The sequence below is a fragment of the Cavia porcellus genome, unplaced genomic scaffold (assembly GCF_034190915.1).
Source record: "Cavia porcellus strain 051 isolate PalLab524CR breed Dunkin Hartley unplaced genomic scaffold, mCavPor4.1 scaffold_29, whole genome shotgun sequence".
NCBI classification, from domain to species: Eukaryota; Metazoa; Chordata; class Mammalia; order Rodentia; family Caviidae; genus Cavia; species Cavia porcellus.
The window spans coordinates 27,095,526-27,121,459 of record NW_026947512.1 but is presented as its reverse complement, the minus strand read 5'-3'; the positions used below and the strand labels follow the sequence as shown (position 1 = coordinate 27,121,459).

At 36.4% G+C, this 25,934-nt stretch overlaps 1 protein-coding gene across 1 annotated transcript in view; it reads left to right on the top strand.

The window, feature by feature from the left end:
- Window positions 1-3,249: 3,249 nt before the first annotated feature.
- The window catches only part of LOC100733902 (complement factor H), a 97,171-nt gene continuing 74,486 nt past the window's right edge, over window positions 3,250-25,934 (top strand). Inside the window, exon 1 of the mRNA XM_063239868.1 lies at window positions 3,250-3,482. Within this exon, the coding sequence (XP_063095938.1) occupies window positions 3,425-3,482 (58 nt within the window). The 5' untranslated portion in view covers window positions 3,250-3,424. The remainder of the gene's footprint in view (window positions 3,483-25,934) is intronic.

Below are 25,934 nucleotides of genomic sequence, written 5' to 3'. Positions count from 1 at the left end.
TAATTTTATTCAAATCTGTTATGATTGATACTATCAAATCTGAGAGTATAGGCAAATATTCTGAAGATGACAAGATTTACTAGGATACCCACTCTGACTTGACTATAACCTGTTTTTGAAGCTTATAATGTCTCCATGTTTTATTTTTATTAATATTATTATGTACTGCTATGTTCAGTTATACTATGCCTGATGATATAGACAACTCTATTGAAGATAACAACAGACATCATAGTAACCATTGTGGATCACCTTGTGTTGTGGTTTTATATGGCTTTTTGTTTTGTGTTTTTCGAAGAATTTGTTTTGTCTTGTTTTGTTTTTCCCTTTAATACAGAAAGGATAGATATACATGTAGAGACTCATGTATGCATAGAACTTCTAAACAGTTTATGAGAACTGATTATATAATGCATGATGAAATGAACAACTACTTTGAAGAAAAAGAGACACTGTGGTACCCAGTGCTGATTCTGAAGCAATACTGTTATTCTTTGTTCAGAGTGATTTTAGTCTGTTTTGTTTAATTTCAACATATGTGAAGGTATGGAAAACTATTTTGAAGAGAATGAGAGACACTATCATAGCCATTGTTGACTTTCTTATTGTCTCGTCTTAAAGAACTAAAATGCCTTCATCATCCTGTTCGGATCAGTTTTATACTATGCTGTTTTGTATGAATTGACTGCTTGTGAAGATATAGACAGCTATTTGCCCTAAGGATATTTTTTTTCCTTTTTATCAGTACCAGGGATCAAACTCACTCCCACCTGCTTGCAAGGCAGGTACTTATGCCACTGAGCTAAATCCCCAGGCCCTAGACAGCTATTTGAAAGAAAATAAAAGACAATATGATAGATAGTGAAGATCTTCAGTTGTCTTGCTTTGAAATCTGTGTCTCTTACATTGTTTTCTTGTGTTCTGTTTTGTTCTGTTTAATTTTACCCTCTTTAAAATAAAAAAAAAAGAGATCCAATTTGACACAATTGTTCCCCCTTTTTAGCAGAAGAATTAAAAATCTTACACCGTAGAGAAGTTCTTTTCTCTGGAGAATGTAAAGAATTTCTATTATGCTATGAGTAAAAGATAACACAATAGAAAATATGTGCAAAATACTTGACTAGACAGTTCAACAATGACTTTGGATGACTGTTATGGATTAAGAACTGGTGGTCAACTTAACACCAGCTGGATTACACCAGCATGGTGCTAAGCATAGATGTTTCACCTGAGGAAAGTTACCAGCATAAATAGAGACATGGAGACAGAGAAGCTATTGTGTTAATGCATTGAGGCACTGTGGGTTCTCCTACATGTTTCAGTTTGAGCTGCTGGTTCTCCAGGAGAAGCTCTGGCCCTCACATCGAGAATTGCTTCCTGGCTCTGGAGGGGAAGACGTGTGCTGTTTAGTCTCCAGGATGAACTCATCATGCAGACTTCCTGGCATGAACTCGACTGTGCTTATTGTCAGAGGAGCTCGGGGCCTCTGTGTCACTGAGGATGGCTGTGCTGCTTTGCAGGATAGTCCTGGTCTTTGTTGTGAGTGTGACTTTTCGGCTCTAGCATAGAACCCTCAACCCACCAGCACAGCTCCTTCACCCTGCTGGCATAGGCTTCCTGGCTTCTACCACTGACCTTTGGGTCTTTATAGCACAAATCCATAAAAGAGACGGACATGAATCCTTCTTATGGGCTCTAGACCTCCAGCTGGACTCGTGGGAGGCATTGTCATGAGCTCTGGGTTTTCATCTGGACTCATGTGGGCCATCGCCATAGGATTCAGGCCCTTGACTAAATACTGTATCTTTGGTGTTGTGGATGGATTTCCTGAATTTTCTTATGTTAACTCCCAATGACTATCATAAAACAGTATTATAAACTCCATGTCCTGATTCTAATTGTTCTCTTCACAACCCCTGAGTACAACAAAGAGTAATTATTGGATGGAAGTTATTCACAATTGTAAAGACTAACATAGCCAAATGTTGAGTACGTGGAAGTATTCAAGTGCTACTGATGGGTATGTCAATTTGTATAATCCATATAGAAAACTGTCTGATGTTATCTATTGCACCGAAACAAAAATGATGTCCTAATATTTCACTCTTAGGTATGTATTCACCAGAACTGTGTGCACATATATACCAAAATTCACATAATTTAATGTTTACTGCAACTCTATTTGTATTAAATATTAGACTTGTAATAAATATTTGGACTTGGATCAAGTCCCAACTGGAATTACCCAAACAGTCATAAACATATATACAAAGTACATGTATAAATAAAAATATGATATATTCCAAAATGGAATATTACAATGACTTAAGAATTAGCAATATTTATTATATCCAGCAAAATGAAAGACTATCCCAAACATAATTTTTACTGGAAGCCGATAAACAGAAGAATAAATAACTTCTTTTCCACTTATATAGAGTACCCAAATCTCAAGTTCATAAAAGTGGAGCTAGAAGTCACCTTGTGTGGGGAAAAGCAAAGGTGAGCAGATTGAAAGATAGTACAATTGGGGGCTGGGGATTTAGCTCAGCGGCATAAGCACCAGCCTTGCAAGTGTGTGGTCATGAGTTCAATCCCTGGTACCAATAAAAAAGAAAAAGACAAAAAAAAAGAAAAAGAAAAGAAAGATAGTACGAAGTTTTCTGGGAGACAGGTCTTTAGGGATATGACCCACATATGGGTTACATGAATGTCTTAACCAGTATTCAGCAAATCACTCACCAATTTTCTTTCTATGCCTGTTGTACTTCATTGCAAAGTTTAAGATGACAGCATCTCAATTTCTTGAGCCAGTTACTTCCTACACATATACAAATAACTTTTAGAAGGTCAATTTCATGATTTCCCAAAAAAACAAGGTCTCTAATCAGCCAGTACGGGATATGTTCTTGGCAAAATTTGCTTACATTGTCTCAGTATGGGTTGTGGGAACATGCTCAAACTGAAGTTCTGTAAGTGATTTTTAAAAAACGTCCCTTATTTTCTGTTCTGTAGTTGATACAAAATAGGACTGAATAGTTTGAGCAATTGGTGAGTTTATGAAATCCAGAGGCTGACGCCAGCTGTTTCTCTGCACAAGCCACAGAATTTGAGCTTGTTCCAAAGAGAACATGCCTGGGTTTAAAAGAACAAATCAAAGAGCAGGGCAGGGAATTAGCATTCAGTGGGAGTGCAGTAGGAATCTGGATCAAATCTGGCACCGATGGGTTCCTGGTTTGATATTTCTGTTTATTTTGCAAGTTTCTGTTAGGAGGAGCATCTGGTAATCCCTTACTTCCCAAGTTATATTTCAACTTCCTTTAAAAGCAAGTATTTTTCTCCAGTAATCACAAGTTTGAGTGGAGAAAGAACTGGACAGTCAGAGCTCTCTTGCAAATATATGTGTGCCTAAAAGATCCAAAGCATGAGGCTGCAAGCAAAGATTATTTGGTTTATATTATGGGCTGCTTGTGTAGCACAAGGTAAGAACAGTAAGTGAGAAAGACTGTTTTTCCTCATAACTATATTATGAAGCATTTACTGATGTTTTTTTCACAGTGATCATTGTTTAAAAATGTAATTTAATTGTCACAGTAGGTTAGTATTTGAATAGTTTTTGACATTTGTAAGCATATAATTGGTCTATGTGAGTGGCATATCTGATTATTCATCATAATTTTGCTTCAAGTAAAATTCAAAAAATGTTGAGTAATATTTTTAAAAACTAAAATCTGGTGTAGTCATTTCTCTTATAGTTATTATAAAATACACTTTTTTGCTTAGAAGTTTCCCAAGAATGCTTTACGTAAAAATATTAACAACCACTTGTGACTTATTGCAATAGTCTTACAAGTCTTATATGCAAGAATTATTTGGGTTATTTAAAGATTAGAAAGATTATACAAATTTGAAACACAATTGAATGTACAGTATTTGTAACAGCCAGCTTCTTCAATTTGTTTCTTTTTCCTTGTGGTTATATATAATTTACACTTACAGATTGGTCTTTTGCATAAGTAATTGTTAATATTAGAGTTTTTCTCTGATATCAGTAAAACACACTCTGAATTTATAATTAAATTTAATTCTATGATATTTCTCAATAATTTAAAGTGTGTCACCAAAGGAAGTTTGCTACCCCAGCCCATGATAGGTAATTAGTTACTTAATTCATAACTATTTGATCCAAAATTTTTATTCCTAATGAATAGTAAATAATTTATAAATTCTGAAAAGTTTTTAATCAACAAACTTTTATTATTTATTTGTCATTCATTCATTTTGGTACGGGGCGCTGAACTGAGGAAGAGCTGAATTCTGCTTCTACCCTTTTAATTCCTGAGACTAAGCTGTTGCTGAACTGCCCAGGCTGGCCTCAGACTTTTAGCCTTCTCGTCTGTCTCCCAAACTGCTGGGATTACAGGCCTGTGGCAACTTCTGGGAAAAACAACAAAGTTTGTTTGTATAGGCCCTAAATAATAATATTAGCAAATATTACAAAATCCCCATCATAGATTGTCTTCCAAACTAGAAAATAAAGACAAGTATGTTTTTTGTTATATCCTTAAGTAATTTAAAAAATTATTTATGTCAAAGATTTTTGAAAGATTATGACTTTTTAAAGTTGTATTTTTAAATATTTAATGACTTGATTTTTACCATATAAGCCCAATATCCAGTCTCTTTTTAAACCAGGTTAACAACCACTTAATTGCACGTACAAACATAACTAGTTTTTAAAAACAAGACTTTATCATATTGGAAAGGAGTTCAAAATATTAACATTGCTAATCATAGCAAATAATTTTTCTTGAAATAGAAATTGAATATTTTCTTAGTTTAAGGGAATTCTTTTAATGTTTTACTATTTACACACTGTGTGCTGAAGTTTCATGCAGATATTATTTATCCTGTAAGGAAGATTATTGTATTACTGGAATTTCAAAATCAAGAATGGATGCCAACTTATATCAAACAGTTTGGTAATTACAGAGTAGAATCTGAAATATTATTAAATAAAACCCTAGGAATATATATGATAATCAAATAATAGTGATTTGAACTCCTTGCTTACATAACTGATTCCAGCTGGCTTGTTTCACTTGTTTTTTATTTTTTATTATTATGGGTTAAAAAGGTATATCAGTTTCTGCTGGTGAGTTGAGCAATAGTGTTATACATATGGCAGGGAAAATAACTACATATCTGCCTCTTTTCCTAACAGATAGAAGACAATTTTAGTATTTAAAATATTATCTAGTAACATAATATTCATAAAATCAACTTTAATTGGATATAGGACTCCTACTTGTTTGGCAGATAGCCCCTGAAACCAAATTAGCTTAAATGCCAACAATTTCATGTCTATGATACCTAACAGAAATTTACACAGCAGAATAACCTTGCTCACTGAAAACATAGGTGTATACTTTTATATTTACTTCTGATATTTCTCACATTGAACACTGACTACTAAGTTGAGAAACTGAAAAAATATGGATTCAGACATTATTAGAATTTGCTTTATTAAAAACTGGGTATAAAATGTAAGTGTTTGATAAATATTTTCTGTACCCATAACAGTGAACAGTCTTCAAAATATAGTATTACTGATAAAAAATAACAACAATCAATAGGAAAACAGATAAGCCCAGTTTTTAATTTGCTTTTCCTTTTTAGCATATTGAGACTATGTAGCTTTTGAAAGCATCACATTGTCTGCATTCAGATTCCTAGTTATATAGGAACATTAGTTGCTTTCTCTGGGGAAAATATCTTGGTTCTGGGACGAACTATAGGCTGCCAAGAATTGGGTCAGATTTACAGAACAAAATTTAAGTTTCTCAATCAAACTTTATATTTTCAGATTTTTATGACTAAGTAGACTTTTTAGATGCAGGGTTTAACAATTAAACCCTGTGTGATTTATTTATTTCATTTATGAGTATATAAACACAATCATTATGTAAAACAAAAACTCTAATTATGCGCCTACCACCTTGTTTTGTAGGCCTATATCGTCATTGTTTTGGGATCTTTGCTATTGTTATTTATTTGTCTTTTTTGTTTCATGTTTTTCTAGGAATTTGTTTTATTTTGTTTTGTTTTGTTTTTCTCTCTAGTGCATAAAGGATATATATACATGTAGAGACTCATATATGCATAGAACTCCTAAACAGTTTATGAGAATCAATTATATAATGCATGATGAAATGAACAGCTACTTTGAAGAAAAACAGACATTATGGTATCCATTGCTGATTTCATATTGTCATGCTGTGAAATCCAAAAATGCTATTATCCTTTGTTGAGAGTAGTTTTAGTCTGTTTTGTATTGTTTAATTTCAACATACATGAAGGTACAGCAATTTTGCATGCACTTTTTTTTTTTTAATATTTTACTGGTACCAGGGATCAAATTCATGACCACAGGCTTGCAAGGCAGGCACTTATGCCATTGAGCTAAATCCCCAGCCCTAGGTACAGCTATTTTGAAGAGAACGAGAGGCATTATGGCAACCATTATTGATTTCCCTATTGTCTGATTTTGAAGGCCTATAATGCCTTCATCACTCTGTTCTGATCAGTTTAATACTATTTTGTTTTGTATGAATTCATTGTGTGCGAAGATATGGTCAACTATTTAGAAGAAAACAAGAGACATTATGGTAGCCATTGTAGATTTCCTGTTGTCTTGCTTTGAAATCAGTGTCACTTAACACTATTTTCTTTTGATCTGCTTTGTTCTATTTCGTTATGTTCAGTTTTACCCTTTTTAAAATAAAAAAAAAATTTTAAAAACACTGTGTGAAATTAGGCTACAACCCAGTAATTGAAAGATGATTAAAATGAACAAACCAAAGAGTACTGAACTATGTCCTAGTAAATATTAACTATATACTTTGATAAGTCAATGCTTGTTTTCGAATCCTGAAGATTTAGGTAAAAATTGCTCTTTCAGGCCTGGAAAGATATTAGAGATCAAAGATTAAAGGATTTCTGGGTTGGGGGTTTAGCTCAGTGGCATAAGCACCTCCCTGCAAAGAACAAGGTGGTGAGTTCTAATCCCTGGCACAACACAAAAATTGAAGCATTTCATTTCAATCTGAAAAAGGACAATTTTTTCATATATTATATTCAAGTACAAGATGATTTTAAATTTGTGCTACTATAAAGTAGAAAACAATTAGTATTATATTATGAAACTAAATATAAATCATAAATATCTTTATCAAATATATTCTAATGTTCTGTATCATTATCAAAAAAAAACCAAGTGATAGCAGATATTATCCTAAATTCTGTATTTAATTTCAGAGTGATAAATGAAATCTTCCTCTCTTCTCCCTCAAACCCCTACATTTTCAAAGATAGTACTGTGGATATTTCCTTATATGGCAGGATTAGAACTATGCAACATCCTAATTGCCTTCAATATCTTCTCTCATCCTAAAATACTTTCCATGTTGATATTACCATAAATTTATGCAATACATAATTTGCATAGGATGACAAAAACTCTCAAGAAATATTATAAGATATTTAAATTTAGTATTATTCTTCATAATTTACTGTGAATTGTCGTCTCATAACTTCCCTGCAACAAGTTTAGTGGTGATAGTAGAAACAAATGAGTATGATGAGGGTAAGAATAGGACGCGTGAATTCTGGAAGATGAGGTATTTATCTGTGGACAGAGGAGACCTGATGCATGAAGCGGAATAGTGAGGAAAAAGTGGTCGAGAAACTTCCTGTAGGCATGTTCTGAGAGTGAGAGACAGGTTAAGGCAAGCCTTGCTTAGTGTAAAATTAAGTTTATCCAGGTAATGAATCTGGGGCTCCTTAGCTTGCATATAAACACAAGCTATTTTTAATATTAAAAACTAAAATTATTCTACAGTAAATCCCCACATAAAAGTTCTAAATAAGGTTAGCAAATATTCTTCGTTTTTGGTCTTTGGTTGTTAACGTCTGATTCTGACTCTAAATTGATCTGTTTTTATTGGCTCAGTCTCTGATGGTTTTGCAATTCTCATTCTTTCCAGTAATTCCCCCTCCACCTCTGCACACACACCACCTCCGTCTTGCCTAAGGCCTTTGAGATTCTGCCAACCAACCAATCTGTCCTGTGCTCCGTTAACCACTGTGTACCTCACCCATTTCTTCACTTTAATCAGTCTCCACACAGTGTGTGAGGTCACTGGAAAAAATGAGTGCTGTCTTTCCTTAAAATTACAAGGAAATATTATACAAATGGCCCAGAGAAAGTAAAATAACTAAACAGAAAAATAACAGCATGAGATATTAAAAGGAAAATAACATAAAGATCTGGCAAAGTATTTTTATTTGCTTTGACATTTTAACTTAGGAAGCCAAGTTTCTCATAAACCTTGTTAACTGGAAATATAATAGATAGAAAATTGATTACAGAAATATTCCTTCAAAGGTTACTGAAAGTGTATTTTTGGAGCTACTTTAAAAGTTATCACATAAATTCCAATTTGGGATACATGGACAAGCTGTACAATGGAATTACAAAAATTAGTGTTTCTGTGTTCTTGAGATAGAGCTTTCAAGTGCACTGAATAACTGTGTTCTCTATTGTGTTTTTACCACTGTCTACTAATGCCTTGTCCATACTGACCATAATCTACATTTATAGATCTCTTCTTTCCTTCCTTCCTTTTTCCCTTCAGTGATTACTTTTTGACTTCTAAGTGCTCAACAGTGTAACAGTTTCCAAAAGATCACATAGTGTAAAAGACAAAAAGAATTAATGTCATATTTTAGTTCATTAATACTGTATTCTATCATATGGACGATACTGAGGTAAGGAAAAGAAGAATAATTCAAGTAAAGCAAGAGACTGCAATTGGATGAATGGATAAGTCAGAATGGGTTTGAGAAGTTGTTTGTAAAAGGTGCAATAAAAAGAAATAGATCAAGATTGAGAGAACATCTCAGATAAGGAGATAAATGCAGTTTAGCAAGATGAGGAGAACAAACAGAATGCATCCCTTACGAATAAAAGATCAAGAGTAGGTGTGGTGGATGAGATAGAAGAATTAAAGATGAATAGAAAGAACACAAGGAAAATCATGATTTTAAAGTTATATTTGAGGGCTAAGGATATAACTCAGTGATATAAGCACTTCCCTGGCAAGTGCAAAGTCCTGATTTCAATCCTGGTGCCAATAAATAATAAATAAATAAACAAATAAATAAAATTTTACTTTAGCTAGGAGTGGTGGTACAGGCCTATAATTCCAGCATTTGAGGCAGAAGGATCATTGTGAGTTCAAGGCCACCCTGGGCTACATAGTGAGTTTAAAACTATCATAAACTACATCCCTAGATCCTGTCTCAAGAAATCAAAAATAAAATTAAAGAAAACTCAACTGCATAACACAGTCACCCAGTTATCCATATCTGTACTCCATATTTTTTCTCATGAGGTTTGCTTTATCTTTGAAGTTCATCAAACCCGAAACCTCTTAGTGATACTGTAAGTCTATACATTAACTTAGCTGATAGACAAAGAGCAAAAACCTACCTTAACATAGGGAGCAGCTTCAAAGGTTTTAAAGAATGTGTTTAGGGAAACAGATCATTCGTTCTTAAAAATACAGTAAGTGAGGCCTGCTCATTTCACCCTTAAGTTAACTCTAAGCTTTCTATACATTCATCGGTTCTTCAGATTTTCAACCTTCAAGCTGGATAAATATTCCCAGTTCTAAACTACGTGCATCTCTCTTCAGGTCTGGCATTACATTTTGTGTTTCTGTGTACTTTAGTTCTGCTAATAAAACCTTTCTAGGCCTCCCAAAGAGATCCAGCCCTCAACACACACACACACACACACACACACACACACACACACACACACACACAGAGAGAGAGAGAGAGAGAGAGAGAGAGAGAGAGAGAAGGGAAAGATCGTTTATATGTAAATAACTAAAAGCAGTTCTGTCAAACAGGAGACCTTGTCATCTCCTTATTTCTAATTCCACCGTCAATCTAATTTCCACAAGTACTAAAGATTGAATTTGGTACAACATGTGCTCTTTTCTTTCCTTTTCCTTGCAATATTTATCTCTTAGATCAAGTACTTGGATGCTAAATTACTCCTGCTATAGAACTTCAGGGTCTCATTTTCATGCTACCCTGTGGCTCTGCAGCTTTTTGTGGAAGCCAGTCAAGCCTGATAAACACATTCTATATATGCTGACAGTTTATTTTAAGAAGTTAAATTGTGAGTGGAACAGGAATTGGCATTAGGAAAGAGCGATTCAAACACTACACATTTCAAAATAATTGAAGTCAGTGGAATTTAAAGCTGTATCCTGAGAGAGGGTTGTTTGAACCCTAATTATGTGATACCTACTGTTCTGCTCAATTTCCTGTGATTGTTACTGATTCTGCCATTTGTGCTTTATGATTCTGGAGTGATCATCATCATCTATTTTACTATTAAGAAATCTGAAAAGAAATTATGCAATCATCTCCTTAAATTTTAAAACTAGAGTCTCATTTTTTTCAAATGTTTACAGAGTACAACCTGACTCTCTTTTTTTCTAGATCTTATTTTCTTAAAAATTTCCTTATTGCAACTGAACCTTTATTATAGAGCTTTTCTTTTCCAAACCACTGTTACTCTAGCTTTACTTACAAAAGAGCATGAATGTATTTATCTTTAAAAGCTAATTGAATGATATTGTATGCATGGATAAAAACAATATTCACATACATGAATGAGAAGATGAGCAAGAAATTTCATGCAAAATATTTATTTTGCTATTTATTTTGTTTATCTATAAATAAATATTATTTATTTTTTCTTAAATTTATTTTGTAATTTTGGCTTATGTCTATGGTCTACTAAGTTAAAATAGTAGATATTAAGAAAATACCTCTTATTCTGTTTTCCTAAAAAAAATTTTAGAAAAATTAAAAACTGAGCAAAGAGATCATCATTAGTTTACCCAAGCAATCTCAGTCAAATTTAATTGAAGTTTTCTCAAGTATTTAAATTTTTCATCATTTATTTCTTAACACTTCAGATTACTGTGTTGAGACATACTGACATGAAAATAATTAGTCCTTTCATATGTCAATAATATCTCCTTAAAATCGGAAAGTAAAATTAATTGGTAAATGATTATTAATTACACAACTACTATATTTCCCTAGGATTAGCATAAAAATATTCCTGTCCTTGTTCAGTAGCCAAATCCATTCAGAGTACTTGCTGTTGGACCTAAAATAATAAAATTAGAAAATAAATAAATAAATAAAATACTCACTGAAAAAGTGTTTGGCAAACAAGCACTTCTTGGCAATTAAAAATGACTGTAAACACATAAAACATTCATTATTTAAATACAAATTAATACTTGAATATTGAAAGCTACATCTTCTCACTAACCTGGAACTGAAAATAAAAGCTACCCATTTAAAAAAAAAAAAAACAACATAAAGCATACCTCAAAAATGTTTTGGCACTTTTGAAAATACTTTATGGTACTTATTTAATAAATTGTACTATTTTGTCGAAAAACACCAGTTTAATTCAGCTAAATGTGATTGTGACAAGTTGACTACTTGGACCAAAATAAGTTTTTGTTGTCTGATTAGAAGTCTGATTTAATTGAGGCTGAATTCTTAGATGGTTGTCAATTCTGGCACATAAACAGAGTGTAGTAAGACATGCTTAATTGTTACAATTCAGTATTGTGAATCATTATATATTTTTGCTATGGGAACACAAAATACACATGAAGGTGTATTTGAAGGAAAAGACCTGCACATTAAATATTAATGAAAAATAGAGGTGGCTTTCTTTTTAAGATACCTCACAATTGAAAAAGAAGGGGATAAAGTCTAATAGATAAAGTAATGCGAATTGTGTACAGTGTTGTGTAAGAAATAAAGCAGAGGTTGAGGGTAATAAAGATGGGAAAGTGGGATATATAGATGAAATGGATTGGATTGGGGACCTCCATACTTGAGTAGAGGCCTGAAAGACAAGGCAAAGCCACACATCAGAAGTCTGCAGTAACATATTCCAGAAAGAGAAAACCTGAGAAACAAAAGATCCAGCAAAGTATAAATGAACCAGGCTGGCTCTGGCACAGTGAACAAAGGAACTCAGGATAAATCAAGATCCAAGAGAATGGCAAGGGCCAGATGAGGGATTCACTTCCAGGCCAAGATAAGGTATTAGGGCTGTTAGTAAAAACAAAATTCAAGAAAATTTAAATCACAGCACTGATGTGATCCCATTTGCAAAACTCACTTGTAGCTTCATGTTAAATGGCCGTGCAGAACAGGGGAGCTGAGCACTGGAGATGAATTACACAAATTCAAAGTTAAAGTGACAGAGGATGATTAGAACTAAGGTTTGGGAGACAGTAACAGAAAAGTTGGAATCTGGAGTGGAGGCAATTATTTATTTTCTTACCAAGAAAAAGAATAAAAAGATACTATTTCAAATTAATGCAAAAAGTCAAGAGTACTGCATACTATCTGAAGTCAAAAAAGCAATCAATATAAGAATTCTATATGTGACACAGTAAACCTATATAGACGTAGTAAATATTGTGAGAAGCAGGTATTAAGAAATATATCATTGTCATTGATATCGGGATGTTAAAACTGATTAACTAACTTTGAAAAATATATGATATGTTATCTGGAAATATAATGATAAGCAGAGAAAAAGCATTGAGAAGTCAGAGTTGATGCTTTATGGGTGGACTACTCTTTTGGTATAGGCATTATATTAATAAAAATAATTTCAATAATTTCAATGATAAATTTATATCACTTTTTGTTGCATTAGTTTAAAAAATCAAATTTATCAAAGCATTAAGGCCTTAGCAAATATTTTTCTAGTCACAGTGTTGGATCTACATTTGAAGTTTAACATTTTTCCAATAATAATGACACTATGAAGTAGATCTGACTTTTGAAAGTGAAAAACACATATTTGTGCCTGTCATTCAAGAGACAATTTCCATGTTAAAACATGGGAGTGAAATTTAAAAATCAAAACAAATACGTCCGATCTTTGATGTTGGTAGGGGTAGGTGGGTGTGTCATTTCTGTTATAGGCTAGTGGCACCATCTAGTGGAAAAATGTTTATATAAATTATAGAAAAGCTGTAATATGGAGTCATACACTGTATGTCACAGGTCATAATACAATTGTGCAAAACAGGTGCACCATCATCAAAGAAAAATCAATGCATATGAAACTCTATTCTTATTTTTTCTTTTGTATAAAGTTAAACATTATTATAGCTTTGTTTAGATGTACCTCCAAAACTTCACACTATCATCAACAGGGTTTCAGAAGCGGCTGAATCTAGAGTGTCACACTGGAATTGATTCATGGTGCAATGCTAACTAAGCTCAAGGGCACTAGAATTAAGGGTATGAGTGCTATCTGTCCAAAGTAACCTGAATAAGATAAAAGGAGCCCAAAAATCGTTATTAAGGTCCTTTGTTGATTTTGCTACTTGTAGATGCCATGAAGTGTTCTCTACAATGCCTCTCTGCCTTGAAGCTGTTCACTTATGGATTAAAACCTCTACAGACTTTGAGCTAAATAAATCTTTACCCTTTTAACTTCAGGTGTGAGAAATAAGTATGACATACAATGTTTTGTTTTATAAAATGTTATAAACCATTTTTGCATGGATATTTTCCACAGTGAAATTTAGCTCTGTTAATTATGTTTTTCACCTTGCCTATTAAAAAAGAAATTCCAAGAGTGAATTTTGAACCATTATTATTAAACTAAGTAACAAAGGGGTTTACTCACTAAAACAAAGCTCTTTCCAAAATCCAACCATACTGGCACCATCATCTCAATACTACCTAGATTCCAGAAATATGACAAATACCTTGTGTGCTGCGGCCTCTGTGAAGTTTTTCCTGGCACAGCCCTAACTGATGAGATAGCAGTGCACATCTTAGACTCCACCACACCCTGCTTGACTCTTTTTCTGATGAGGTGGTTCTGATTTTCCCTCTGACCGCGGTTCTTACTATTTTACTTTTTTTTGTGAACAGCGAGATTTGTGTCACTGCTATGACTTTTTTGTTCTCTCCTAATGCCATATACTCTCTGATAAAACACATTTTACATGCGTGAATGTAAATACTCAGGTCTATCATGTACCATTTTCTTTATTCTCATTCCTTATTGTATGTACTATGTTCGGAGTAAGTTTCCTGTTTGTGCCATAAACTCTATTTTTGCTTCATAATAACATATCAGTGTCAATTTTATTTTGGTAGTATTTATGTGAATAATAATTTTTTAGCATTGTCCTTGTATTGGATGTCACCTGTAACTAGTTTTTAGTCCTATTTTTAAAATTTAGTTTGAATGTCATTGCTTTTTAATGGGAACATGCAATGCGTTTTAATATAATAAAGCTACTGATACTTTTTAGTTTAAATCTAACACTTAATTTAATACTTTGTTCTCTATTTGATTCTTGTTCATGATCTTTCAGTCTTTTGAGTTGCTAATTTTTATTATTTAAGTAGAATGGAATTTTTATCTCAATTCTGCTTCTGTAATTTGGAAATTAATTTAGAAATTAAAACATGCTTAGTTTGCATGCCTGCAAACCCAGCACTCAGCACTCAGAAGGCTGAAGTTGGAGGATGTCTTAGTTACTTTTTACTGGTCGCTGAGACAAAATACTTGATGTCCAAAGTTGGGAAAGGAAAGGTTTATTTCTTACAGCTTTTGGCGGTTTCAGTCCATACTCAGTTGGCTCCAAGGCAGGGTGGCATGGCAGGCTGCTGTTCATGACGGCTGCAAACAGCAAGCAGAAACCAGCAAAAGAGAGAAACACACCTTCTTCCTGCCATTACATTGTATCCTGGCTCCACCCCTAGGCCAGTGTAGCACTCACACCCCCAATCCAAATGTTAGACAATGAACCAATCATAAATGCATAATGCAAACGCATAAGGCCTGGAGCCACTGACATAAACCATGACAGAGGATCACTGCAAATTTGAGACAAGCCTGGGCTACAAAACAATTTTATGACTAGTGCGAATTGCACAGTGAGACCCTGTCTCAAAAGGCAAAGAAAGAAAAAGAAAGAAAGAAAGAAAGAAAGAAAGAAAGAAAAAAAGAAAGAAAGAAAGAAAGAAAGAAAGAAAGAAAGAAAGAAAGAAAGAAAGAAAGAAAGAAAGTGCTTAGTTTTAATTACTTAATCCATTTGGACTGCCAAGAATAAGTGCCATTTGAATTGCTAAAACAAAATGCCATCAACTGGAGAGCATATAAGTTTATTTGTTACAATTCTGGAGGGTAGGAAGTCCACAATCAATATGCTGGCCAGTTTAATGAGTCATGAAGGCTGACTCTCTGACTAACAGAGGACACCTCTAATTGTGCCCTTGCATGGTGAAGAGTTCAGGAAGTATCCTTTAGGAGCTAACCACCTCATGACAGACTCCATCTTTTAATATCATCACTTTGATGATTATATCTAAACATAGAAATTTGGAAGTGAAACAAGGATTGAGACCATAGCACAAGCCTTTTTAACTCATCAGTGTCGAATCAACTTATCAGTCAGAATTCAACAGAGAGGTCTAATCAGATCAGTTGATTGATTAATACATATACATGTATGCATTGATGATTAATATATATGTGTTTACTTATCTTTCAGAAAGATTTTTTCTGAATTTTCTAGTATAATTGTGGATACTCCATAAGCAATTCTGAAATCCATAAGTAATAGGTGATTTGGTCTGGCATATCTAGATAATTTAAAATAATCACCTTGCTTAAAGTCAAAGCTTCTAGCTGCAAATGTGACTTTTCAGTAAGATTTAGATTAGAGTTGATTGAACAGCAAAGGATGGATTCCAGCCACATTAATGTATCAATAATCTATCAGAGGTAGTTGATGTTTTTGTAAGATCCCCGTTGTGAAGAAGGCCCCAAGGATCCAGCTCTCATGAAAAATCAAGGGGTTTTTTTATTGTCCGCGCATGTGAGGGACTCTCTGACTGCACTCTGGTGAGAGAGGGGAGCAAGAGATTCCCGAGTAGGGAAGTGCAGGGTATATAAAGCCAAAAACCGCAAAACAAGCGTTGGTTACAGGAGCAGATGGCATTGGTTAATAGGGGTCGTGTCGTTTGCTTACTGGTGGGTGAGCTATCTGCTGTAGGTGGCTTGATGTTTTTGAAAACTCATATCCTGTTTGGTAGGGTCGATAGTTCATGGTGCTCTTATTTTTGGGTACATCGGATCACAACTTCCCTATCAGTTCAGAACATCTGTCGTTCGATCCGAGTGACAAGGCAAGAGGGGTTTCCTGAATGTTTTAACTCTTCAATTTGAACATTACATAATATATACATTCAAATTTCAGATGACTCTCAATAAATATGTACAATTAAGTGTCAATTTTTTAAAAAGCATATTTTCGCTGTAAAGAAATGGTAGACAATTGAAGAAATAAATACGGGTAATCTAATTTCATTAATGCACAATGTATATATGTTTCAGAACATAATATGGTAACTTGTTATGTACAATTTTTATGTTTTTATCCATCTGTTAAAACTTTTTAAAAAAGAAAAACTCAGAAAAGCTAATAAGCAGATATCATTGCACATAGCACAAACAGTAGTGAGTTAAAAATGACACAGTATTAAATGTAGTAGCTAAATTAAATTATGAGAATGAAGTAGGTGTATGTTTTCTTTCCAGTATTTTAAATATAACTCTTCAATCTCTGTAGATCTTGTGTGCATCTTTGTTTATAAAGAAAGAGAGGAAGGATTCAATTGCATATTATACAATGCTTATAATTGCTATGGTGGCTTTCAATCTTAAACTGTCAATCAGATTCACAAAATACAAGAGACATATCCATTGATAAGGTTATTTATCTCCCAAATAGAATAAGGGGCTTACCAGCATGCAAAACCAACAGCTTGAGAGAGACTTTACACTGACACAACATCTGATGTCTCAATCACTGCATGGAAAATTTTTGTCCATGGGGAATTGGAGTTGGTGAAAATGCAGGTCATATTTATGTAGAGTAACTACACATTTAGGGATTTAGGGAGTGCTGAGCTGCATCTCCAGTTTTTTATTTCATTTTGAGATAAGTTCACACTAAATTGCTTATGCTGACTTTGTATTGTCATCCTCCTGCCTCAGTCTGCTCAGTGTTGGCGTAACCGGCATGTGTCACCAGACAGGGTTCCTTTGCAGGAGGTGGGATTACAGGCTTTCAGCCTCAGTTTAAGTATTATTGTTCAACCAGATCCTGGGAGCCAACTTGTCCCCTCATCATTACTATTTGCCCCTTTTTATTTTCTCTAGAAATAATTTTTTTCTAGTTGCTTCAGCTTGAAATTGATGGGATTTTAGATTTTCACTTAGCCTTCACTATTTGAATCTATATGTCAAATTTATTAAAACTAATTACCATGTGCTTGAGTTTTCCCTTTTTGGTTTTCATATAACCTTTGTATCTTAAGTGAAGTAATGAATCCATTTGCCTTTATGTAGTTACAAAGACATTTAAGTTTAATATCTTGTTATTTAATGTTTGGCTCATTTCTTCTTGTTCTTGTTTTCCACATTTTCTGCTTTCCTTTATTTTAATTATACATTCTTTATTATCTTACTGTAGCATTTCTATTAGCCATTTTAAATATCTCCATATCCTTGCTTTAGTGATTAGCAATTATAAGCATACTTAAATTATTACAGTCTACACTGAATTAATAATGTCCTAAACTGCAAAACACCACAGCAGTTTAATTTCACTTTTCTTTTGGTATCTTCACTATTTTGGTACATATATAAGCAGTCAACGGTCTTTTTCATTGTAACAAATTTTGCATAAAATAATCTTTATCAGTTTTCTCTAGTTTTTTTTTTCTTACCCATATATCTGTTTTCTTCACTTGTGCTTTTCCTCTTTGTACCTCTTTATGTACATTTGGGATCAGTTTCCCCAGCCAAGAGAACTTACTTTGTGTTTTTGTAGCAATGTGGCTCTGCTATTGTTGAATTGTAAGAGCACTGTCATGAAGAAGGCCCCAAGGAGCCAGCTCTCATGAAAAATCAAGGGGTTATTGTCCGCGCATGTGAGGGACCTTCCAACCACACTCCGGTGGGGAGAGGGAAGCGGGAGAGTGCCAGGGTAGGGAAGTGCAGAGTATATAAAGCCGAAAACTGCAAAGCAAGCGTCGGTTACAGAAGCAGATGGCTTGATGTGTTTGAAAACTCATATCCTGTCTGGCAGGGTTGATAGTTCACAGTGCTCTTATTTTTGGGAACTTTGGACCACAACTTCCCTATCAGGCCAGAACATCTGGTTGTTCTGACAGTGTGACAAGGCAAGAAGGGTTTCCTGAATGTTTTAACTCTTCATTCCCCCTTTTCTTGTGAGGATCTCTAATCCTAGAGATTATTAGTAGGTATTGGGTCATATTGGTATCTCAAGACCATCATCTTTACCCGGGAGACCTGTGATGGCACCAGATGTGTAATCTTGTTTAGAACGCAAGGGCCAATGGTAAGGAATAAGAGCAAAGCAGCTAAAGGGCCTAGGAGGGGGACAACATAAGGAGCTAGCCCTTGTCATAGGGAAGGGAACGATGTCTCTGAAGAGTATTTTTTTTTTCTAGTTTTGATATTTTCTCTGAGTTTGGACATGGCATCTTTTACTATGCCTGAATGGTCAACATAAAAACAGCACTCTTCTTTTAGAGCGGCACATAGGCTGCCTTCCTTTAGGAGGAGTAGATCTAGTCCTCTCCTGTTTTGGAGAACTGCTTTAGCCAACAAGTCTATTTGGTCTTGAATGACCTGAATGGTACTAGATAATGCCTGTACATCACTAACAATCTGGTTGGAAGGTTGGACAGAAACCCCTACTCCTGTTGCCCCCATATCTAAGGCTCCTGATATCTTTAAGCCTACCAATAAGGAATAAATTGAATTGCCCTGTTTGAGTGGCCTGTGATGTAATCTAAACTAGGAATAGGGACAGGCTCATCCCTGGGTAGGATCTCTATATCAGGCAACTGGACAGCTGTTACACATATCCCTGTCCAGTTAGTTGGGAGGAAAATATAGGCCATATTTCTTCCACAAATAAATACTTGTCCTTTGGCAGGATAAAGGAGGTAGTCTGGTTAACTATGGAACTATAATCAGTAAATGTAACGAACTCCACATCAATGTTGGAGGTATCGTTATGAAAGCTCCTTGGAGACAGAGAGAGTCCTTGAAGTCTACTGGTTGTACTCTAAAGGGGGGACCAAGACTACAATTTAAGTAATCTTGTTTCTCCAGGGTAGCCAGAGAAACACTGTTGGGGATGGCAAGGGGGATGGGGGAGCCCTGTGCCATGCATAACCAGCAATTCTTCAGCCAAAGTTGGGTTGGAAGCATTTAAGCTTTATGAGTGGCCTCTAGAATATCATAAGTTTGAGCATCCAGACCAACTCCCCGCGATTTAGGCAGCTTATTTTTATTAGCAGCTTGACTCGTTCCTCAACCACCAGAGTTTTCTGATCTTATCTTGCGGCCCGCCCCTATCAGACACATGTATAGGGGCCACCCTGCTCCAGCACACTGATTTATCAACCATGTTGAGACATGAGGCTGGGGCATACTTTGAACTTCCTATCACTGTCAGATTTGTCAACCAATCACCTTTAACTCTTTTAGCCCTTGTCCTCATAAGCTCAGCAGTGAAGTAAGTTTTGCTATCTATTCCTATACATTCTTGTACAGAGTCATAGCAGGAGGAATGCATTTTTGAATACTAAGAACAATTCTGAGGGCATGGCCCTCACTGGCTGCCTTTGTTAGGTATCACACGGGGCTTTATCATTTACATCCACCTTTTAGTCAAACCCCCTGTAACTGAGGGTATAGCAATAAGGAATGTTAACTTGTCCCCACAATCTGTCCAAAGACTGTATGTATACAATTTATCATTTGTGTGGGAAGGATTTCGATCTTTGTTTCCTATTGTATGTATAATTCCCCCCAGTTGGTGTCTTTATCTTTAGTGATATAGCCCCCTCCACAATCACAGGAGCTCCCATATAAAGACCTTAACAATTGTTCTTTGCTTACAGAGGGACCAAAGCCGCCATGTAAGGTCGGCATCAATGTTATTAAAATCAAAGCAAGCAAGCTAAAACAGTTCATGACCAGCATAATCTAACTATGTCTTAGTCAATTTTAACTTTAAGGGGTGACCAGTCTGCTATGTAGTCTACTGAGTAAGTCCCTCGTTGTCTGCTGTTTCCAGTGGCTTTACATGAGTGTAGTGAATCTATGCAGTTTTTTTCTGCTACCTTGATGGCAGTGGGGGTACTGAGCACCACGGTGAAAGGTCCTTCCCAGCGGGGTTCGAGGGAGTCACGGTGGTGACATTGCACCAAGACCAGAGTCCCTGGCTTGATCGGCACCTTGAGAGGTGTCTCTGAAGGCAGATCTGGGTGTTTTTGTCTAGTCTAAACAGCTGGTGGATTGAAGTCAACACGGGTTGGAGAGTCTGTCGGGTCTTAATGAGATCTTGATTAGTTATTTTAGCTAGTTTATTTTTTGGCAATCTTGGAATCAATGGCAGGGGCCTCCCAACATGGCTTCAATGGGGGAAATTCCAGAAACATATGGGATACATCTAGCTCTTAGTGCAAAGGGAAGAAGGCTCACCCAATTATCGCCAGTTTTTGAAGACAGCTTAGATAAAATGTCCTTGAGACTTTGGTTCATATGTTCTACTTGCCCTGAGCTTTGTGGCTGATAGGCACAGTGGAGTTTTAATTAATTTTTAATGCCTGGGCTAACTTTTGGGTGACTCGAGCTATGAAAGCCAGGCCATTATTGGACCCCATTGATAGTGGGAGGCCAAATCAAGGTATGATCTCATGCAATAGCCTTTTAACTACCACTAAGGCTGACTCAGACTTAGTAGGGAAAGCCTCTACCCAGCCAGTAGAAGTGTTTATTAATACCAAGGGATAGCGGTACCCCTGTAAATCAGGCTTTACCATGCCATGAAGTCTACTTTTTAATGTTCTCCTGGAACAATTTTTTAATGTCAGGTGGTCTCCAGCATAGAGCTCTTGGCTGAGTTGACTAACAATCACTGTGGGCATCTGGAGCTCAAAGAGGTGGGCAGTTTGCAGAGTTTTGGAATAAAAAACCGAGTTCTGAACAATTCCACAAGTTTAGTTTTCTCTAAATGAGTAGTCTGGCAAGCCCGGTGTAACAGCTCCTGCCCTAGTGCTTCCAGTAATAGTACTTGTTTATCAGGTAACTGGTATCAGCCAGTTGAGATGCTAACTGTAGGTCTTTGTGTGTGTGTGTGTGTGTGTGTGTGTGTGTGTGTGTGTAGACTGGTTCTGACAAGGTTGGAGGGACTAGCATCAGAGCAGTTACTTTCTTGGTTGGCCCCTCTGATGTGGTTGCTATTTTTTGAGTGGCTTGATCTGCCAAACTGTTCCCTCAGGTGACAGTGTCATCTCCTGTCTGGTGAGTCTTGTAATGAATAATAGCAACTCATTGAGGCAGCCAGACATCTGCCAGCAAGTCTAGAATCTGTGGAGCATTTTTAATCTTAGTCCCAGCTGAGGTTAAGAGACCTTGCTCTCATAGATGGCTCCATGTACATGTATAGTAGCAAAAGCATATCTACTGTCAGTTAAAAATGCCCGTGGCTAGTTTTAGCCTCTCAGTCAAAGCAACAAGCTCCGCCTTTTTGGCAGAGGTGCCAGGCTCTACCCGCTTAACCCAGAGTACCTCCTTTTCAGTGGTCACTGCTGCCCCGGCCACTCGTTTGCAGTTCTGGATGAAGCTGCTTTCATCGATGAAATAGTTGTCCCAAAAGCTAGTTGGTAAGATCAGCCCGTAGGTTCTGCTGCAGTTTAAGGATGTCAGCACACTCATGGAGAGGTGTCCTTTGTTCCTCCAGGTCATCATCAGGCATAAGGGTGGCTGGGTTTAAAGCTGAAGAAGTCCTGAATATCACTGACTCTGGGTCTAGAAGCAGGCCTTGACAGTGTAGATTTCTGGCGTTCGAAAGCCTTTTTTTTTTTTTTTTCCAGGAGGGGTTTTGATTAGAGTCTCTAAACTGTGAGAGGTTACCACAGAAATCACTTGCCCAAAGTGAGTTTCTTTGCCTCCTTAAGTAACATTGTCACAGCAGCTAGTATTCTTAGGCAAGGGGGCCATACTCCTGTCACTGGATCAAGTCTTTTGGAGAGGTAGGCTATAGGCCTCTTCGAAGGGCCAATGTCTTGAGTTAGGACTCCTTTTGCAATGCCCCTGAGTTTGTCTATTAACAAGGTGAACACCTTGGTAACATCAGGGAGTCCCAGGGCTGGGGCCTCTGTCAAGGCCCGCTTGAGCTGCTGCAAGGCCTGTTCACATTTATCAGTCCAGTTCAGTGTTTTGAGTTTCTCCCTTATAGGAGTCATATAGAGGCGAGCTTTTTAGTAAAATTTAGCCTACAGCATCTAAACGCCCCCGGAAACTCTCGTCTGTTTTTAAAAAATTTTCTCTCATAGAGCAATTCTAATACCTTGGTTATCTTTTTGTTGGTAGCTTTTTGTAAATTTTCTAGTTCTAGGGCTAGAGCTAGGGCTTTGTAAATTTTCTAGTTCTAGGGCTAGCCCAGGCATTAAAAATTAATGCCTTTGTGCTATCTAGCCTTTCATGCTATCTCTATTAACTGGCTGAGGGGCATTCCCTCAAACCTCTCAAACCTTTGCAATTTTTGTCTAACATGTGGGGCTGACTGAGTTGCAAAGAGAACAACTGGTGATACTGGGAAACCTCCTTACCTCTGGATGTCTAATCGGGGCGGGGCAAAAGGAGAACATGGTTTTGGCATTCCGGGTCAGAGAGCGGGCTTCATTTGGATGGCACACCACTCTTTTTTTTTTTTCCAGGATGTCACGTGGTAGGCCATCATTTTACTGAAATTATATTCTTAACAAAAAAGGGTTTTTTTATAGGTAACAAAATTGTGCTGCATAATCTCCCAGATGTTTATAGCACATGCAAGAACTTGTATCTTATCTCTAGTATCACCTATAATCTCATTTTAATGGAAACATTTTGCAGCAAAGTACAATTTTATGAATACTTCTACCAAAACTGATCTAATACTGTCAAATTCTGAACACATTTACTTCTTGTCAAACCTGTTATTTGCCGTACTATAAACCAAGACAAATAAAATTCACATCCTCTTGAGCCTTCTACAACTTACAATATACCCCCCAAGTTAGGCTTTTATCTTTTTTTTTTTCCACATTTTGGCACAGCCAGACATTTTTACTTGAAGACAAAACACTTTTTTTGTCCCTCTTTTTACTATTACCAGTCAATTACCTTTCCTCTCGCTCCTCAGACAACATCAAAACTCTTAACAAAACCCTTGAAGTCACCTTTTAGTAGTCTAAAACATACTTAATTACTTTATGTCTTTTTACCACATAAAAATTCTGTATTTTTAAAAACAAAACTGTAACCTTTTAACTGGCTCAAATATAGTACAACCTGGTTTTTACTTGGTAAAGTTGATATGATTCTTACAAACCATAAATATACATGTATATGTGCACATATGTTTACATTTTAACCAGAAAGAAAAATACTCCTTTTAAAAGGCATGCCGAGATTGCAAGCAATCAATTGAAGACCTACATATCAAACAAGGCGCCACAACATTAAAGACACAAACAAAGGGTGCTTCGTGCATAGTTTGGTGAGCTAAAGGAAATAATTCTTATTATGAACCTTGAATCTAATAAGCCATATGGATCCTGCAACAGAAATGGGCAACAAGCCCATAAGTTAGCAACAAATTTAAACAGGCAAACAATTCTAAAGTACAAAAACTCTGAACATAAGTATCTAAATCCCTTAGTCCGTTTTGGGCTCGTAGAAGGGGTTCCTAGGAGAGAATTTCTGTTAGATTTGGGGTAACCAAAAGGAGAACAATTAGAACAAATGGACACACAAACAGACATATAAGACAAGACAAGCTGCAGCAACTCAAAAATCAGTCAAATTTTGGGATCTGGAGGAATTAACAAATTAACCAACAGAGCGGTTCCCCACCTGGGGCAGAGTCACAAATGGCAAAAACCAATTGACTCTGCCCTCGGGAGGTTTTACTCCCCAAATTAAGGGCATCCCCTTCCTAATGCAGTGGTTCCCCACCTGGGGCAGAGTCTCAGATGGATGGAATTTGTCCAAAAAACCAAATGACTCTGTCCTCGGGGGGTTCCCACTGCCAAAGAAATTAAAATTTGGGAAGCAAAGGCTTTATTTCCAGGCCTGGTGACACAGTCTCTCTAGGGTCAACCCAAAGACTGGGCACCTGACAGCTAAAAGTCAGGGCTTTTATCTTGTAAATCCACAAACAGCTGCTGGTCACACAATGTAAGGAAGGGGATGGGGGTGTGATGCACTACAAAGAAGAAACAGCAATTAACAACCTTAGTTACCTTACTTTAGCACCTTTTACAACTGTTATTTGTAGAGGGCAACAATGGTTAACGTATCAATTAGGTAAGATTTTACAATTCTTTACACAGGAGAGCATTGCTTAACATATCAATCCTTTACTCAGAGGGAAAGGAACACACAGGTATTGTTATGATACAAACGAAGCTATTACAATCAAATGCAATTAACACAAATTGTGACTGACTACCCGGTAGAGAAGGGGGGTTGTCAGGAGCTATTACCTCAGGCCTTTGTTTTATGGCCTTTTAGGAAGTTAAAACTTAACCTAGTTAGATTTGAAGGGGGAAGAGGAGGGAAAGCCTCAGGCAGGCTTATACAGAACAGGCTTTACAGCGTGATAGTTAGGGGGCCTTAGGTTATTACAGTTCCCTTACTTTCGACCATTGGTCTAGAGTAAGGGAAAGAGGGGTCGAGACACTTTGTCCCATGACAAAAGAGACCAGGACAAAGACTGAGACAACAGACAACACTAATAAGACAAAACACACCACACGTTCTGGCCGGCCACACTCACACGAGATCGGTGAATCCACTGCCAATGAGGGGGGAAAGAGACCCCTCCTAACAAACTGGGAGTCCGAGAGACAAATGGACTCTCAAGAGAATCTTTTTGGGGTGTCCCCCAAAGAAACTGCCTTATATTAGGATCGCGAGGTATGGGTCAGAAGCGATCTGGGGCAGTTAAGACAAACGATTGATCACAAAAATGAAACTAAAAGGAATGGCCGTACTTATCCCGAGAGACACTTTGTGGCCGTTGGGGCCTCCCTCGGCAAGCGGGGGGGACAGATCTCGCTGGGGCCTCCAAATGTAAGATCACTGTCGTGAAGAAAGCCCCAAGGAGCCAGCTCTCATGAAAAATCAAGGGGTTTTATTGTCCGCATGTGCAAGGGACCCTCCGACCGCACTCTGGTGGGGAGAGGGGAGTGAGAGAGTGCCCAGGTAGGGAAGTGCAGAGTATATAAAGCTGAAAAACGCAAAGCAAGCATTAGTTACAGAAGCAGATGGCTTGATGTTTTTGAAAACTCATAGCTGTCTGGCAGGGTTTATAGTTTATGGTGTTCTTATTTTTGGGGACCTTGGACCACAACTTCCCTATCAGGCCAGAACATCTGGTTGTTTTGACCATGTGACAAGGCAAGAGGGGTTTCATGAATGTTTTAACTCTTCAGAATGCTTTCTGGCTTTCTTTATTTGAGAATATGTTTTTGTTCTTCAGTTTTGAGGTATATTTTCGCCAAGTACAGCATTCTCTGTTGACACATAATTTCCAGTACTTTAGAAATGTCAAGACATTGATTTCAGACCTTAATATTTTCTATTACAGACTTAGCTGTTATTTTTACTGTTCTCTTGAAAGAAA